We start from the raw sequence: 16,373 nt of genomic DNA on the forward strand, positions 1-16,373 counted from the left end.
CAAAATCTATCAGTTTGCACTCGCCAACAGCAAAAACCCAATGAAGTCAATTATAGCTGTCACACATGCATTTTCACAGAAAATCATGAAGACTTGATGAATAAAGCTGGAACCTACGTACTACACACTGCATGCCGCCTCGGTCAATGTTTGCGTGAGGATAGGGTGGTATATTTGAAAACCTTTTCATGTAATCTAGCAGTGTCAACTGATTGTTGATAACGTACACTGACCTATTAGGTAAACAAAATCATATGCGAATTAAACAAACAAACAAACAAACAAATACATGTATAGGGAGGCTATATGTGTGTGTATTAGTGCTGTTAGTGAAACTTTCAAATAATTGACACAAACGTACATGGATAGCTTCATCTATCTTTGTCTTGGTGGCTCTCCTTTAAGTTTGACTGTTCAACTGCCACGGGTAATAAATAGAATGGAGTTAACATTTTATTTTATTTTTTTTATGCTTTACAAAATGTAAATTGATTTCCAGAGTTAACACTTCAACTTTGAAGCCTAATATGTGCAACATGAAACACTTGGCTGTTAGCTGGTCTTTGGTCTGTTGGCTGTATGGATCCCCAAAAATGTCAGTAAAATTACTGGAATGGATTAAGTTAATTGACCAGCTATTCAGTTGCTGCCCTCTAGTTTACTTACCCGGCTAATCCCATCTGACATCAGACAAGTGGAACAGCAAATAGAGGAACAAGTCAAAAACAAGATTGAAAGCAACACAACTCACGTACGCATGTATGCGTGTACGCGTGTACACGTACGTGTAAACTAATCTTTGATGTGCACACAACAAATGTGCATAGATAATTCTAGGCAGTCAAGCTCCCGCCCATGTTGAGTGGATCTCCTTTCAGTGACTTTATTTATTTATTTTTTTGGGTCTTTTCTCTGTTTGCGCTTTTAACAACTAATATCTTGTGAAAGGCTTTGACTGAAACCAGTAAAAGGTGGCCTGTCAAACTCTTCGCTCACTCCTATGATTCTTTTTTTCATTCTTTCAAGATTGCTCTATCTTTCACTTATTATTGGGAAAGTGTCAGACAGAACAAGGAAGATTATGATGGGAAAATAAAAGGATTAAGATGGAAGCAGTCTTTAGAGTTAACTCACTCAATCCCAAGTACTTATTTATGATTTTATTTTTAAAATTGTACAGCAAATGTTAAGGTAAAGGAGGTTCTTAAAACATCCGGGTTAAACCTGAGAGCCTAGCTGTTATTATTAATGGACAACTGGCAGATGCTTATCTGAGGAAAAAGTTTAGGCGATCTTGGCCAAAAACCCGATGGAGCATGTAGACAAGCGACATTTCAGTGCAGAAGAGAAGAAGCGAAGCGATTGCAGTACTCACTCCGAAGATGATGTTCTTGACTGGCATGCCTGTTGGCCCTCCACTGCCCTTCTTACGTTCTGTTTCCCCCGGATTGAAAGATGCCTTTCCAATTGCCCAGTGCAATTGCCACCACGCAGGGCACGGCGACCCCCGTTCGACGTAAACACGGGCACACACACCCACTCAGGCGCACACACTTCAGTAAGCTGGACCCAGCTTGGTGGGTGGAGAGACAAGGGGGAGGGTGGGGTGAGGGGGCCCAGGGTTTTATCTCTGCAGGAATGTTGCCTGTATCTAAAGACACACATTTTACTAGCAATCAAAAACCAATGGGCACCCCAAACGCTCAACGAGAATCTCCTACCTAGTGTACATCCTCGATGGTGAATGTTTCTGTTTTGCCCAGAGAAATTTCCGTCCAACTTTTCACCTAAATCTTTGCCTTCCAGCCTTGCCATCCTCTCCCCTCGTGCTCCAGATTTTGCTCTGCTCTCTACCTCGCAAACCCTTCACCATTCAAGATTGTGTCGCACTGTCACCTCCACTTTATCCCTCCTTTCTCTCATCGTGTCACCCTGACATGTCACGCCCATCTCTGCGTCTCCTGTATGTTTTGTGACAGCCACACAATCATTTGTCCACGGACCATAAATAGAGCAAAATAGAGTTACTGTGGAAAATGGGTGTTTTTTTTCCCCCTTTTTGGGATGGGGTGGGCTGTTGCAGATCTGTTTCAGTTTGTGAGGTGACTTACAGTGACAAAGCGCTTGGCGAGGGGGTTGCTGCCAGCGCCCCATGACAATGGGCCAGACACTCGGATTGGGGGGGGACATGAAGGGGCCAGCCCCTCAAAAAGCCCTGCCTCCTTTAATAAAGCGTCCGTCATTCCTCAGTTGAAAAGGCCCTCTTTTTTTCTACCTCTCCCCTCCTCTCTGCCTCTCCTGGCTAAATGCTGGGAAAAGCACATCACTGCCAAAACCATGCAGAGAGATAAATGCTGTAGGAGAGGGACCGAGAGGGGGGTTATGTAGAAAAAAAGCTACATATAACTTGGTAGCACTGGAGTGTAACCTGTGCGAAAAACACTACATGAGACCATCTGCAAGTAACGCTATTCAGTAGTACACCAAGAAAAAAAAGGACACCTTATGACTAAACAAGCTCTATAATATGCAGGTCTTTTGGGGAGTTGAAATAAATCAACACACTCTCTACTTTGGTGGCAGGGTTGATTTAGATTTGGGACAGACGTGGCCTCTGCACCCAATGACGGGTCCGCCTTGTTGCCAGGATAAAGGGCTTCAACTATCCACGTGTGCTGCGTGTAGCGGCTATATTGCCTTTGTCCGAGGTGCCAAACGAGCAAAGGGAAGAATCAACATAAATAATGGCCCATTGTCAGCTATCTTTCTTCAATTTGTCCTCGACAGTACTTTTGCTTGACAATAAGGCACATACTGTACGCTCTAAAATTGTCCCGCAAGACTATTAGCAGATTTGATGAAGGGACCTAACAATGCGGCACACAAGTATTTAGTTTTCTGATTTGACTCACTTCAATTTCATCCTCCACGATACAACCACGCGGCTGTCACGCTCCCAAAAGCCTTGGCGTGATATGATATCCAATGAATCAGTAGTTGCTCCATTTGTCCTAATGGCATGCAGGTGTCAATGAGACAGACTGAAGCAAATTGACTGCTGCAACAGTTTCAGATAGTGTGCATAGGCATACACGAACACACATTTTCAACAGTAACTCCAACTGAGATAAGGCACTAAAGAAAAAAAAGTATAGTGCAAACCATCATTATACAAACATGAACTAACAATGAACATGGAATGTGTTCGATGCGTTTGCAAAGCGAGCCAGACCTGTGGGAGAAAAATCAACATATTAGAAACACAGTATTATTTCCCATGAGAATTAAACCAACAGAAAGAATGAGATGGCATGAGCTATGTCATCACTGGCCCAGGTTTCCTTTCACATTCCTGTGGACAGGTAGAAATGAGAAAATTGACTGTAGAGTGAGGATATGAGAAGAAGAAAAAAGAAAAGCTCTTCTGGGATGTGAGCGTGTCTTCACAAATCTTTTATTACTGAGCACAATCTGAGAACATAAACTTGGATTCAAACAACTGGGAACGAATCAGCACGAGGCAGCATCTGTTCACACAGACCAAATTTTCTCATCAATCTGGTTAATGGGTTTACCCAAATAGAAATACATTTTAGAGACGATACACCATAAGCCTGCAAGGACTTGCATATCCACTACTTTTGTGAAAGTGAAGAATAGTTCTTCTTTAGCGCCAATTGAGACAGATGAGCCAGTAGGTGATCCACATTGCATAATCCGATATAATGCTGTTTGAGGTTGTCAATTTTTATAGTTTCACATGACATACAGGGCTGGGTATTGGTTCAGATTTGCAAAATCGATTAATTTGGGCTCACTTTAATTGATTTTCGATTTCATGCAGCACCCATTTCAAATTTTTATTAAAGATATTCTCAGAAGAATCAGTGCTTGCAAATGGTAGAAAGTTTTAACTTTAACTTAGTGGATTATTTACAATGAAAATTGAAGCAAATACAGTTACATTACACATGTTTGATTCATTAAGCATGACCTGATCAAAACAATACATTGTACAATACTTCTAAACTAAATCATTTTCAACCAAAGGGCAGCATGTGTAGAAACAAAACAAAACAAAACAAAGTGAAACAAAACGAAACAAAACAAAACAAAATAAAACAAAACACAATGTAAACTCATGATGTAAAAGCATAGATTTATTTGATTTCTATAAATCGAGGCATTAAAATGAAAGTTTTTGGTATCTACTTTCTCACTTCTCAGGAAGGGGTCCTATTCAAACATCATTGCACAGACAGTTCCTAATTAACATCTAAATAAATACAGATATAATGTAAACAATATTGTTTGTAGTTATTATTGGCTACTTCGGCAGATAAATATTTGGGTGCTACATGCATATTTTTATTCAATTCTACTGTACATTTATGTTGAAACAAACATAAGCCCCATTCCAATCAGTCGGAAGAAGTAAACTGTCAGACCTGATATTCAACCGACAATAAAAACCAAGCGGACTTCAGTGGACTATACTTAAATGCTGTCTCACACAAACACACACTCAAAATTGCACAATTCCATGGACTCTTAAACCTGCACACACACACAGACCTCGGCTAAACGCATGCGGGTTTAAAATCCACACATAGACCATGTTAGCATAATGCAGTAATTAGCAATCATCCAAATGCATACAAGGCTTCAATTTCGGGCAGCGTCCTCAAACAGAGTCAAGTTGCTTTTGATTAACACTGCAATTGGGGGATGAGTGTATTGTATTTCCCCACGAATAATGTTTAGGTTCTGTCTAGAATTCACATCTATTGCTAACCACATCATAAGACAACACTTAAGTTCAAACAAGTTAACAAATTAAAGGCAAACAACAAGCCATTTGCCTTTAACAGGGATTCTGTTAACATTTTTGTAAAAATATGATTACTGATTGTAATTCGAATCAGCTATCTTAACACTGTAAATTCTCAAGATTTGTTCAGTTTTTGAATTAAATCATAATTTTCACAATGTTTAGTTGCTACCAAACGAGACAATTTAGTGAGCAACTACTGCTAACTGGGCATGAATTTTGCCTTTCATTGGGTTGTTGGTGACGCTCATCTTAAAAAAGCTCTAGTGTTGTGAAGGACTTGATAATATCATGTCATTGTCTTGATGTCAACAGCGGTTGACTTATTTTAGACTCACGCATTAGTTCAGAATGTTAGAAAGTTGGATAGAAAATTGCCCGTACGTTTTTATACGGTACCAATTTGATCAGGAAACAGATGATCACAATTTTCTTTGTTTCAACTGGAAAAACTGTTCTGGAGATTGACCAGCGCTCCAAAGGGGCATCTGTTTGACCTTTGAGGTTTCACTGGCAGATTAGCTTCAAGCAATTCGACACGTACAATGCACAGCAGATAGAAACTTCAACCATTTCTAAAGCAGACAGGTTTGGTTAAAATATATTTGCATACACTTGGCGAAAGGTGGACAGAGCAGGAATCTTGTCTTGAGACTTTCTGACCACCTTCCCCATGCTGTCTGCGCATTCCCCTGAATCACATGCACATGCATGCATACATGCATCCGTCACTCATTTTCTCTCCATCTGAACGTTGCACAGAATAGTCATTTGAATGGACTTTTCAAGACACATCTCTTTATCGTTTCTCGCTGCCGCAAAACTCTCGGGATAATCAATTCCGAACGGTTCAACCAGTTCAGAGGCCGCTGTCATCTCGTTATCGAACCGACTGGGACCTTCATCTGGGGATTCGACACAATGTTAAAAAAAAAAAAAAAAACCTAGCTGATGTGAAATTTTCAAACATGGAATTAATAACCCTGGGATAAAAATGAGTGCTGCAATATTTGAATAGGCCATGGCCTTTCACATGTAAATTGCACTCTGCACCCCCTCGCTGAAACAAATTACAGCCAACTGCTGGTGGTTGGTCATGAATGGGCGTCCTAATGTAGTCTGCATCTACAGTGGGCTGGGGAGCAGCTGGAAAAGAGAAACTGAGACGGGGGAGAATCTATATGACAGTGCAGAGTGTGACAGTTTGCTTTTCTTCATATTGAATCTGCCATGCAACCGCAGTGTGACGAATGGGGCTTGGCTTCCAGAGCATCTGTCTCTGAGGACTAAATGAGGGCTAGTTAGAGCTCCAGGGGACCTTCTCCAATCTTAATAAGTTGTAATAGTAGCAGAGGGGCCGCGGCCTTTACACAGACCACTGACAATACGCAACTATGCCTTTGAGAAGACGTGGCAGCTTGATGAAGGTTGAAGTTCTCTCATCATCAAGTGGCTGGGTGAATTATATGCAAACCGTTTAGACCTTCGAGCCCTTTCCTAAAAACATGAATAATTAAGTACATTTTGTCATGATAATAGTTGGAGTCTCATTTTTGGCCCAATGATTCAATTCAGAATCATTTATTTATGCAAAATGATTTTTGATTCAACATCATTTGATTGACAATCATCTCTGCATCAACCTTTGGATGTGGAAAGAATCATCATGATCTTCTCCAGTCTGCTTTGTAAGAGAGAATGACAAACGGAGATGTTAAAGTGTCATTTTTTTATATTTGGCAAGATTTGAATTGTCAGAAAAGTGCCAGAAGTGCCAGAAGAAGTCAGAAGAGTGGACTATTGCTATTCTGTTCTTCATTTTGATTCACCGACATCCCAACCACAAGAAAAAAGCCTTGTTATTTGATATTACTGTAAAGCTAAGCGGCTTTGTGGACCATTTATTGTAATGAAGCAAAATATCAAAGCTTTGAGCTTTTATAGCGTGATAGAAAGTCCACAATGTTTAGATATTAAGATATTTGCGGTGTCATGCATTGATGACATTTTTTCTTGACATTTCCGACTACATACAGTATGAACACACTATGGAGTTAGGTGCTAGCACTAACGCCGGAAACTTGTGCCGTATCTCACAATGACTAGCGGATTCTTTGCATCCTTAGTCAAGGATCGGATAGGTATTTTTATTGGCGATGTGTTGATAGAGACGTGATAGAAACGCAAAAAAAAATGGGGTCCATAGGAGTAAAGCTTGCCGATAGAAACTGCCACCGCGGACACCAACTTCAAAAGAAAAATTTACTGCGGCCATTGCATTGATGTCAATGCATTATTTGGTGTGTTTGTTTAGAGCAGGCATGTCCAAACCCGGTCCTCGAGGGCCGCCTATCCTGCATGTTTTTGATCTTTCCGTCATCCAATGCAGCTGATTCAAATGATCAGGTTTGTTGTCAGGCTTCCGCTGAGCTTGCTGATGAGCTGATCATTTGAATCAGGTGTGTTAGGAGGACAGAAACCTCCAAAACATGCCGGATAGGCGGCCCTCAAGGACTGGGTTTGAACATGCCTGGTTTAGAGGTTGGCCTTCGTAGATCACTGTTGGCATTTGGCGTGATGTTGTTGCCTCCTCCTCGGCAGTGCGAATCTGGCGTATTTACACGAAAGCCAACATTGTTTCTGAATAATAGTAAATGAGAATTTTGATTCTTTGGTGAACATATTTTTTGGCACTCCTCTACGGGTTGTGTAGTCCAAATATATAAACACAAACATCCCATCCGTACAAGGGGGAAAAAAAAACACAAATCAAAGGAGAGAAGGAAATATGTGCCCATTACACACAAAATAATGAGCAACACAGACATGTAATATCCAATTATGTTTTGAATAGTCAATTTACATGTTTCTACATGCCAAATATTGTATTTGCTCCTGAAATTTGGGATTTAAGAAACCGCGTAATGCTCCATGACCATTTGGAGCAATACAGAAAGGGTGAGATTAATAATTTGGCAATTGCGAGCATTTGGGGGCAAAAAGTCTGGAACAAATTTCCCAGTGGCCTTATTGCACTTAGATGAACTCTCTTCCACTTTGTGCTAATGGATTCAAGATCATCTATTAGATTGCTGCAATGAAACCATTGGTAGACACAGTTAACATTGATAAAGTCAGATAAAAGACAGACGCAGCATGTGGATTGCCGTCACATTGCACGCACACAAGAGCCACAATACACAAACAGTGACACATCAAAGGTACGGTATGAGGCATGCACAACCACAATGATGCGGCACAAAAGCGCATCCAAAACAGACACAGCGCAGACAATTGACTCACATCGAAATGCAAACACTGAAGATGCCATGCAAGAGTGCAAATCAGCATGCAAACAGCACATTGATAAGGTCGACTGCCAAGACACATACACAACACACACACACACACGCATACGCGCACACAGACACACTCTTGAATTTCATTTAAGCCTAAATACAATCACAGTGATATAAATGAAACAAGCATATTTACTCAAATTAGAAGAACCCACAGGAAAAATACTTTGTGTTATGCTTAGTGTAGACCTCTGCTGCATGAATTACTTGGTGTGGCGGAAGAGCTAGGTGTCAAACTAGTATATGTAAGCGATATTTTGCCTGTGGACCCTTGCCATGTAATATGCTGATTTGCGAACACCAATTCCTGAGATTTCACAAGACACCGAAATGTTGATATTAAGACAGATTCACACTCGTGTCTGTAACGTCGAAAAAAAAAGGTTCTACACAACCACAAAAAAATAAATAAATAAACCCAGCAAATAAATGAAATGTGTGAATAAGCAAGTTAGTACAATGTCAAGCGGGGACAGGGAAGAGTGAAAAAGCTCCAGCGTGATCCACGACACCTGTACGACTGAATTAGCCCACAGCACAACAGCACCACTTGAATGAACCAGCACTACAGTACCATAAGCAACACAAGAAAAAGTGATACAAAAAAATAAAACAACAGCGGCAAAGTGACACAAAATTTACATGACGGGATGACCATCAATACAGAATATATATAAATATATATATTTACACATAATAATAGAAAAAAAGTCAGATATACGTGTTGCAGATATTTACTTCATCATCATAGAGCCATACTCCTTGGCCATCGGGCATCTCAGAGCTCACACTACTGTCCTGATCGATTAGCCAGCGATGCACGGCGTGGGCCTAAAAGAACATACGACATAGAGACAGAGCCCAGTTAATAGCAACAGTGAGATGCAGAAGATGGAGTGACAGAAAGAGAGCAGGAGAGAAAACTAACACCAGAAGCAAGGGAAAAAGAAGAGCAGGAAAAGGACATCACACCGAGACACTTTGTAGATAATACAGATAAGGCATGGGAAAGACTTACGAGGGGGAAACCATTCAAATTAACCCCCGCCCTCCTCCCTCCCAAAAAAGTCTGTCTTTGGGAAACAGGTAAAAAGATGAGCAACATGGCTGTGCACTCGAAACATGGGTGTCACACATGCGGTGGCCATCATGGGCAGCGGGCCGTTGATGGCGATGGATGAGGTGGTGGCTTTGATGCTCACAAATGGATCAGCTGAGTCATGGTTCAAGTGAGTCTGAATTCCCTTCTTTGTTTTTTCTTGAGCATGTGTACTTACCCAAAATAAACTCCCACTAGTGTGCAAGGCAACCCCCCCTTGGAGTTTACGTACAATGAAAGCTGAATAATAACAAAAGTAAAAATGGAATGGTATTCTGGAGAACATAGTTCCCCACAACTGTTAAGAAAAATGGAAAATAAATATATGTGGATTGTTTCACTTTTTGTCAGCTACTTCCTGGTTTATGTAGAATGATCCATAAACAGGTTGATGCTATTTTTTCTTACAGTTCTCTGCATTCTTGACAGTCCCATTGGCAGCATAACAACCCCAGTCACAAAAATAAATTCCTCGCCGTTTCTCTTGACTGTTGTGGTGTCAGCACCAAAAACAAGCCAGCACAGTTACTTTTGTGTCGTCGGGAACCTCTCTGCGGCAAAACGGCTGTCAAGATTTGTACAATCTGCAGATTAATCACCATGTCATGGGCACAACAACAATTAATGCAGCACCAGCAGCAGCAATAATACAAAATGATGATAAAGCTCAGTGTTAACAACACAAGGTTAAGAATGATGCACGTGGGGTGCATGGTGTTATTACCGCACTTATTTTTGTGACGAAACATAATGGATGGAAGAACGGATGTTTCCAGGCCCCAATACATAAAAAAATCATTAATCTCTCTTTTTTGAGCAGATGTTGCCCCTTCCCAACCAAGGATGACAAATGACAGACCTTTCGTATAGAAGTATTCCATTATATTACCATTCTAAGTGTGTTAAAAATGGAAATTGTCTAAACAGTAGAGGCCAAAACAGGTTAGGATAAATTTGAAACATTTTTCGATATTTACTATGAAACATAACTGACCACTATCAAACTGTAAAAAACTTCGCAGTTTTACCTGTCAATATAAAACGTCGCTGCATGAAGTCGTCGCAGCATGAAGTTTTAAACACAAGTGAACCGCATCGCACCGGAGTTCACTTCAATGTGGATCCAGATTCACCTATTCAAGTTTGTCTGGTGCATCGGGGTTCACGTTTCAACATTCATACTTGACCAGCAGAGCAATCACTCAAGAGAGGATTTTAACGCACCTAAACACGACAAGCGTGAATGGAGCATAAAACTCGTCAGGCAATAAAGGCAATCCAGATCCTCTTTTGCTCTGAGGATTTTTTGGAGGGGCTTTGCCGTTCTCATATGAGAGGCATACACACTAACACACCCATCAACAGACGGGCAAAGGTGAAGTGTCAGCTAAAACAGATGCAACAGTCGACGCGGCAGCGGAGGACACACAGGCACATGGAGTCACCTCAAGGGTACAGTGAATCACACGGTGACAGCAGAGGCCGAAGCCTTTGTAAGGAAAGCCTAAAATAGACAAAACCAGGTGAAAGCGATGCCCTTTCCACACAAACTTGTCCGAGTTGCACTTTGCATGACCTTTTCTCATTTTTCAGAAGACCGCTCCCTTAATCGCGCTTGTGTTTGCAAAGTCCTGTTTGTATGTTTGTGTGACCAAATGATATGCAGCGGCGTCATCTGCAGAGTTTGTGGCGAGTTACAGAGCGTGTCAGCTTAAAAAGGATAATTGGATTAAGTAGCAGACGGTTAGTGATGACAGGAGAAGAGGGGCAAAGTAGTGGAGGGAGGTGGGAGGCGGCTGAGGCAAAGGGGTTGAGAGGTGCTGATAAGGGGAACAGGCCATTTCACTCAGGAGCCTTTGGGAGCCTCAGGGCGGCCAAAAGACACAGAGGGATCTCAAACCGTTACGCTGTAGATTAGAAGGATAAAGGGGATAACACTCGTAGTCTCTGGACACAAAACTAGCGGAGCTTTGCTATTTGGCTATACTCGATACAATCGGAATCAGCAGAGAAGAAAAAGCGCTCGCTGCAGTGTCTATGTCAACTTAATGGCCGTTAAACTGCATCCAAGCCTGATACCGCCCCACATTTCAAGTGGATTCCTTACGGTTCGATCCGCAGGGGCAGGGTTAAACAGAGAAGTCCAGAGTGCGACAGTTGCGTAAATTTGAAAAAATGAAGGTTAATGATGCATTTGTTGGCGTGTGAATACTTTCAGTATTTTCTGACATCTAAACTCTATGCAGTTTAAAAACAATATCAAAAATAAAAATCAGCAGCTCTTTTATTTTTCTCAAACCAGGGAAATTTAATTAAATATTCACATTGATCCTACAGGGGAATCAAATAAAAAAAAAAAATCACACACAGGGACGTAGCCTAACAGTCTTTCTAGGTGTGGGAGTATTTAAAACGTTTTTAATTGAATTAGCCAAAATTGAATTTCCCTAACTACAATGCAGACCATGATTTATGAAGTAAATTATGAGCTGGACTGCCAGGATTTTCGCTTGGAGCGCAGTTTTTTTTTAATTTAACTGTCATTAATTGGCTTCTGGCTTTCTGCACAGTAGCTGTTTATTCAATCACATCAGTATGTGGATAAAACACATGTTTCCTAATATCGGATTTTAGAAGACTAGAAATTTTATATATTGCCAGTTTATGTTCAAAAAACATTTGCAAATAGTTGGTTCTGTTCAGAGGATACTTGAGATACGCCAACTACCAGCAACAGTTCCAGGATTTTGTGCTGTCATTTGTGTGTAAATGTATTTTTAAAAATAGTCAAATGAATCAGTTTCAAAGACCAATACCGATAAACTGTCAGAATGTCAACACGTGACGATACCTTATAATCATGCTCCAGGCTGTACATAATGTGATGATTTGTGACAGTAAGAAATAAAACTATTACGCTCCGTTTGTTCTTGTTACCACAAAGCTTTTTTGTGTAATTTACTAATGTAATGCACTATATACTTCCAACAACTATATTAAGTTGTAATTCACACAGAATGAGGTTGTGTCAGACATGCGTGTCCATCACTTCCTGCCCATCATTTACTGTTTCATGAGAACCAGCAGAATTCCAGCCAGATATTTCATTAAAAATCCTTAATACCCCCTGGACAAGTAATTGGTGGAATCTGAATTTGAGGCGTGTTCCTACAGTCTAAGAAAAACACCATCAAAAGTCCACAGAAACAAATAAATGAAACATCACTTCTCGAGAAAGTTGGAACGAGTGAGAGGTTTTGCATGTAAGCAAGTGTAAATGACTGAGTAGAGGAGCTACTAGGAAAGGGTGAGAGAGAGTGGCAAGGGCTTCCAGGGTGAGAATGCCTGATTAATAGTGCATAGCAGACAGCTGGCAGCTCTATGCAGAGAAAACGGCAACCAAACTGAGTTCATTGAGCAGGTGAAGTGAATTTTGGAGGTGCTCAGGTGGGGGCTCCAGGTGGTCTGAAAGGGGAAGACGGCACAGGCTATTTTCACTCTGTCCTTGCCATTCTCTCCATCTTGGCTCCTTCCCTTGTGACAGCTTATTTTCCATGCATTTGTTTTAAGTCTTATCCATAATATGAGATGTGTGAGACAGGGAAACAGAGAGATGGATGAGGTATATTGATATTATTTTTACATTAGCCTCCAATACTGTGTGGTCCTAGTGTGCGTTTCCCTCTGGTTTGGAAGTCAAGTGAATGTACAATTTGTAAATATGTATAATTTAAGAGGTCTGTGTTTTCTCATGATTTACTCCAAGGAAGCCAAAAAGGGCTTTTTTTTGGCACCAAGTGGAAAGCTTTTAATCAAATGTCATGCGAATAGTGACACTATTGTGTGCAACGTAGTGCCGCGCGGTCATGATGGATAGTGAACTTTGACACGAAGCTCAGTAAACACACATCCCAACATGGGGATTGTGTTAGTTGAGGGCTGGCAGTGATAAAAGGTGAAGACCTTTTGATTTAATGTTCATCAATGACTTTTAGTTGTCCCTTTAGCATTTTTGTACTCCTATTTATATTTTTTCTCCCGCTGCATTACCATAATAAAACACATGCATGAAAACAAGATAAACGCAAAGAGACAGCGCGGCCAAAAACCTGGATTTGAAAGGCTTATTTTCATCTTTCTTTGTTGCATTTTATTCTTTTATGTTGCTCTTTTCTTTTCGCTCAGAGAAATGGAAAGAGACATGCCTTTTCTTTCAGCCTGTGCCTCATTATGGTGCTTTTCAGGTCTGGCCTTTTGTATGGGGCCAGCCTAGAGCCTTGCGACCGCATAGTGGAACAGCCGGTGGATTACCCGGACTCATGTCAAGACTGCAGCCGTACGCGTAACCACTCCGGCAAACTCCCCTGCCAATTGCAGCACGAGCATTACATGCGTTAATAAGTGAAGCCAAAGAGCCGTGCCAAGACTGAACCAGCAGGAACATCTGCTGTGCCACATACGTCCTGGTAAACAATACATCCACCGGGGCATGGCTGTCATATTAGTGGACACAGTTCGATCTCAAATAATCGGCATACAATGCGGAGTCTAAACATACAAAGAACGGCACGCCACAGACTGAACAGCAATAAGATTATAAGTTCAGAAGTGATCATCACCTGCTTTTCAGAGCAAAACATTTGCTTAACGTTAGACCTATTGCTTTACATTGTCAAACAACATATCCAGGCGTTAACCTTTGCAAAGAATGAACCTATTGAGGGAAACAAATATTGCTGATCAAAAAATTGATGCTCAGTCAACATGGGAATTGGAGTTTTTCTTTTTATTTTATGCTTATCGATATACTTTTTTTTGTACGCCTGTTTATATTGGAGGACAGTGGCGCTCAACCTTTTTTAAATGATGCGCAAAGTACTTTTGGATGGAAAAAAAATAAGACTTACCGTTGCATCTATAATGTCTAATTTAATTCACCAACTCTAGACGTAAGATCATCCTTTTTATTTCCAACTAGAGTGCCAGGATATTGTGTCACCAATTACAATGTGCATACAACGTTTTGCAAAAGAGTTATCACAGCAATAAGTTCTTTTCTTTTCAATTCATTTGTTCCTAATTTGAAAAGTTTAGTGTTCCTGCCTCAGCCTAATATACTCCCCATTTAAGAAGTGCTCCTGAAGAGTAATTTTATCGACGGATGAGTTACCGGCTGAAGCGGGCCTGTGTTGTGCCACAGGCGGTGTAATGCCATTTTATCAGATTTGACTGTGGTGCAGGCAGATTGATTTTGTGCTCCATAGCGCTGTATGTTGCTTTTTATTCACAAGTATATCAATACCGTGCATCGGATCCTCGGAATCATCATAGTTATCAATTAACTGAATGAATTATTATTATTATTATCTTTAGTATATTTTTGAAATCACCCTCCTTGGACTGACACAGCATGGTGAAAGAGTTTTGGGTGGGATACAATCGGAAGTGAAAGGCAATCTCCAATTGTCCACTTCACAGCGGCCAACATTTAAATCAGCAGGTGGAGATATTTTTTATAAATGTACTCGTGCATAAACTCCAGCAAGTCAGTTTACGCTTCTGCCCTGTAGAAGAAAAGCCTCTCCTGCTGCCAATTTAAAGGGAATGAGAGTAGCCGCCTCCATTGGCTGGGAAGCAAATCAGCAGTGTGCACTCCCACAGTGGCACAAACGCATTGTTCCTAGCTGCAGGCATCTACGAAAATATCAAAAGGTAGAAAACATTACATAACATTACTATCAGTTAAGACCTTCCTTACTTCCATCCATCTATTTTTTATACTGCTGATCCTCATTGGGATGCACCAATCGGAATCGATCTGAACGATTACGTAAATTCGTCAGATACTTTGAAAGCCTGTTGCAGACCGGGACTTGTGGCGTGAGACGTGATTACAAAAACATCACCAAAGCTGACAGAAACATTTCAACTTTACATATATATATATATATATATATATATATATATATATATATATATATATATATATATATATATATATATATATAGAGAGAGAGAGAGAGAGAGAGAGAGAGAGAGAGAGAGAGAGAGAGAGAGAGAGAGAGAGACTGTGCTTCAGAATGTGTGGGTACAACAGGTCAGTCAAAGTCAAGTATGCTATTGTACTTTCCGTTTTGGACATAATAAAACAAAGTAATACTACACACATATGACATACAGAGTATTGCAAAGTATTGCATTTCCATCTTATATTCAGTCTATATTTTGGATCAGTGAAACTGCACCATTATTATGTTAGTCATCAGCTGAAGACGTGCCTTCATTATTCAAGGTAGTCTGCAGCACTTGGCTTAATGAAACACAGCAAAAACAGTCCACTCCTAATGGCGTGATTCTGTTATTTATCGAAAAAAAAAAGAGGAGTGAGCAGTAGATGAGCCAAAATGTTACAAATGACAACATAAATCATCTGTAGAACTGCAGTGTTGACAGTACAGGTGAATAGAGGACAATGCAGAGTTAAACTGTCAAATTTGCCAGTTAGTGCTTAGCAGGATCATTCTGGGTTCGAATACTGAATGAGACCTTCCCAATAGGAGTTTGTTCTTCCTGTCCTTGCCTTAGTTTTCTTCTCACATTCCACCATGGTCGAATACTGTAGAACTCACACTTTTAGATGGGAATGTTTTGTTAATAGATAGACAGATTTGCATTATGGACACAGTTGGTACAATTTGATTCTGGGTATATAGCATAAATCTGGGTGTATAGCATAAATCATCAGAATAACAAGATGTTGTTTACTGAAAAGTGTATTTGTGTACGAACTTGCAGTCAGCAAAATGGAGCATAAGGTTTGGAGTCCATCCATCAGAGCTGTTCTCTCAGCCTATCCTGCTCTCTCTCGGGACGTGAAATACAGAAGACCCCCCTCAATCACTGTTACACGTGATGCTTAATGAGCCCCGCTGCCCCTGTATGTTTACTGCTTAACTTACTTCTCGATTTTAACTCACGGTAACTGTAAAAGTCTTTTTCTCTGATCAACCAGTCAAAGGCCGAATACAAATAAACCTTCTGGAACAGGAACACCCTGCAGTGCTCCTGTGTGGAGGAGCAGGAA

The 16,373-nt window shown here is 40.6% G+C and overlaps 1 protein-coding gene across 3 annotated transcripts in view; it reads right to left on the reverse strand.

The window, feature by feature from the left end:
• The window catches only part of ank1a (ankyrin 1, erythrocytic a), a 41,512-nt gene extending 39,952 nt beyond the window's left edge, over positions 1-1,560 (reverse strand). The window contains exon 1 of one of the 3 annotated variants that reach the window (XM_088403472.1): positions 1,376-1,560. In XM_088403472.1, coding sequence (XP_088259598.1) covers positions 1,376-1,402 — 27 coding nt within the window. In that variant the 5' untranslated portion in view covers positions 1,403-1,560. Of the gene's footprint in view, positions 1-666; positions 711-1,375 lie in introns of those variants that run through there. The other 2 variants (XM_088403955.1, XM_088403550.1) reach the window with 2 other exon arrangements.
• Between the last annotated feature and the right edge of the window lie 14,813 nt (positions 1,561-16,373).

Source organism: Hippichthys cyanospilos, chromosome 1 (assembly GCF_059441005.1).
Source record: "Hippichthys cyanospilos isolate Australia breed blue-spotted pipefish chromosome 1, RoL_Hcya_1.0, whole genome shotgun sequence".
In the NCBI taxonomy this organism is placed as follows: Eukaryota; Metazoa; Chordata; class Actinopteri; order Syngnathiformes; family Syngnathidae; genus Hippichthys; species Hippichthys cyanospilos.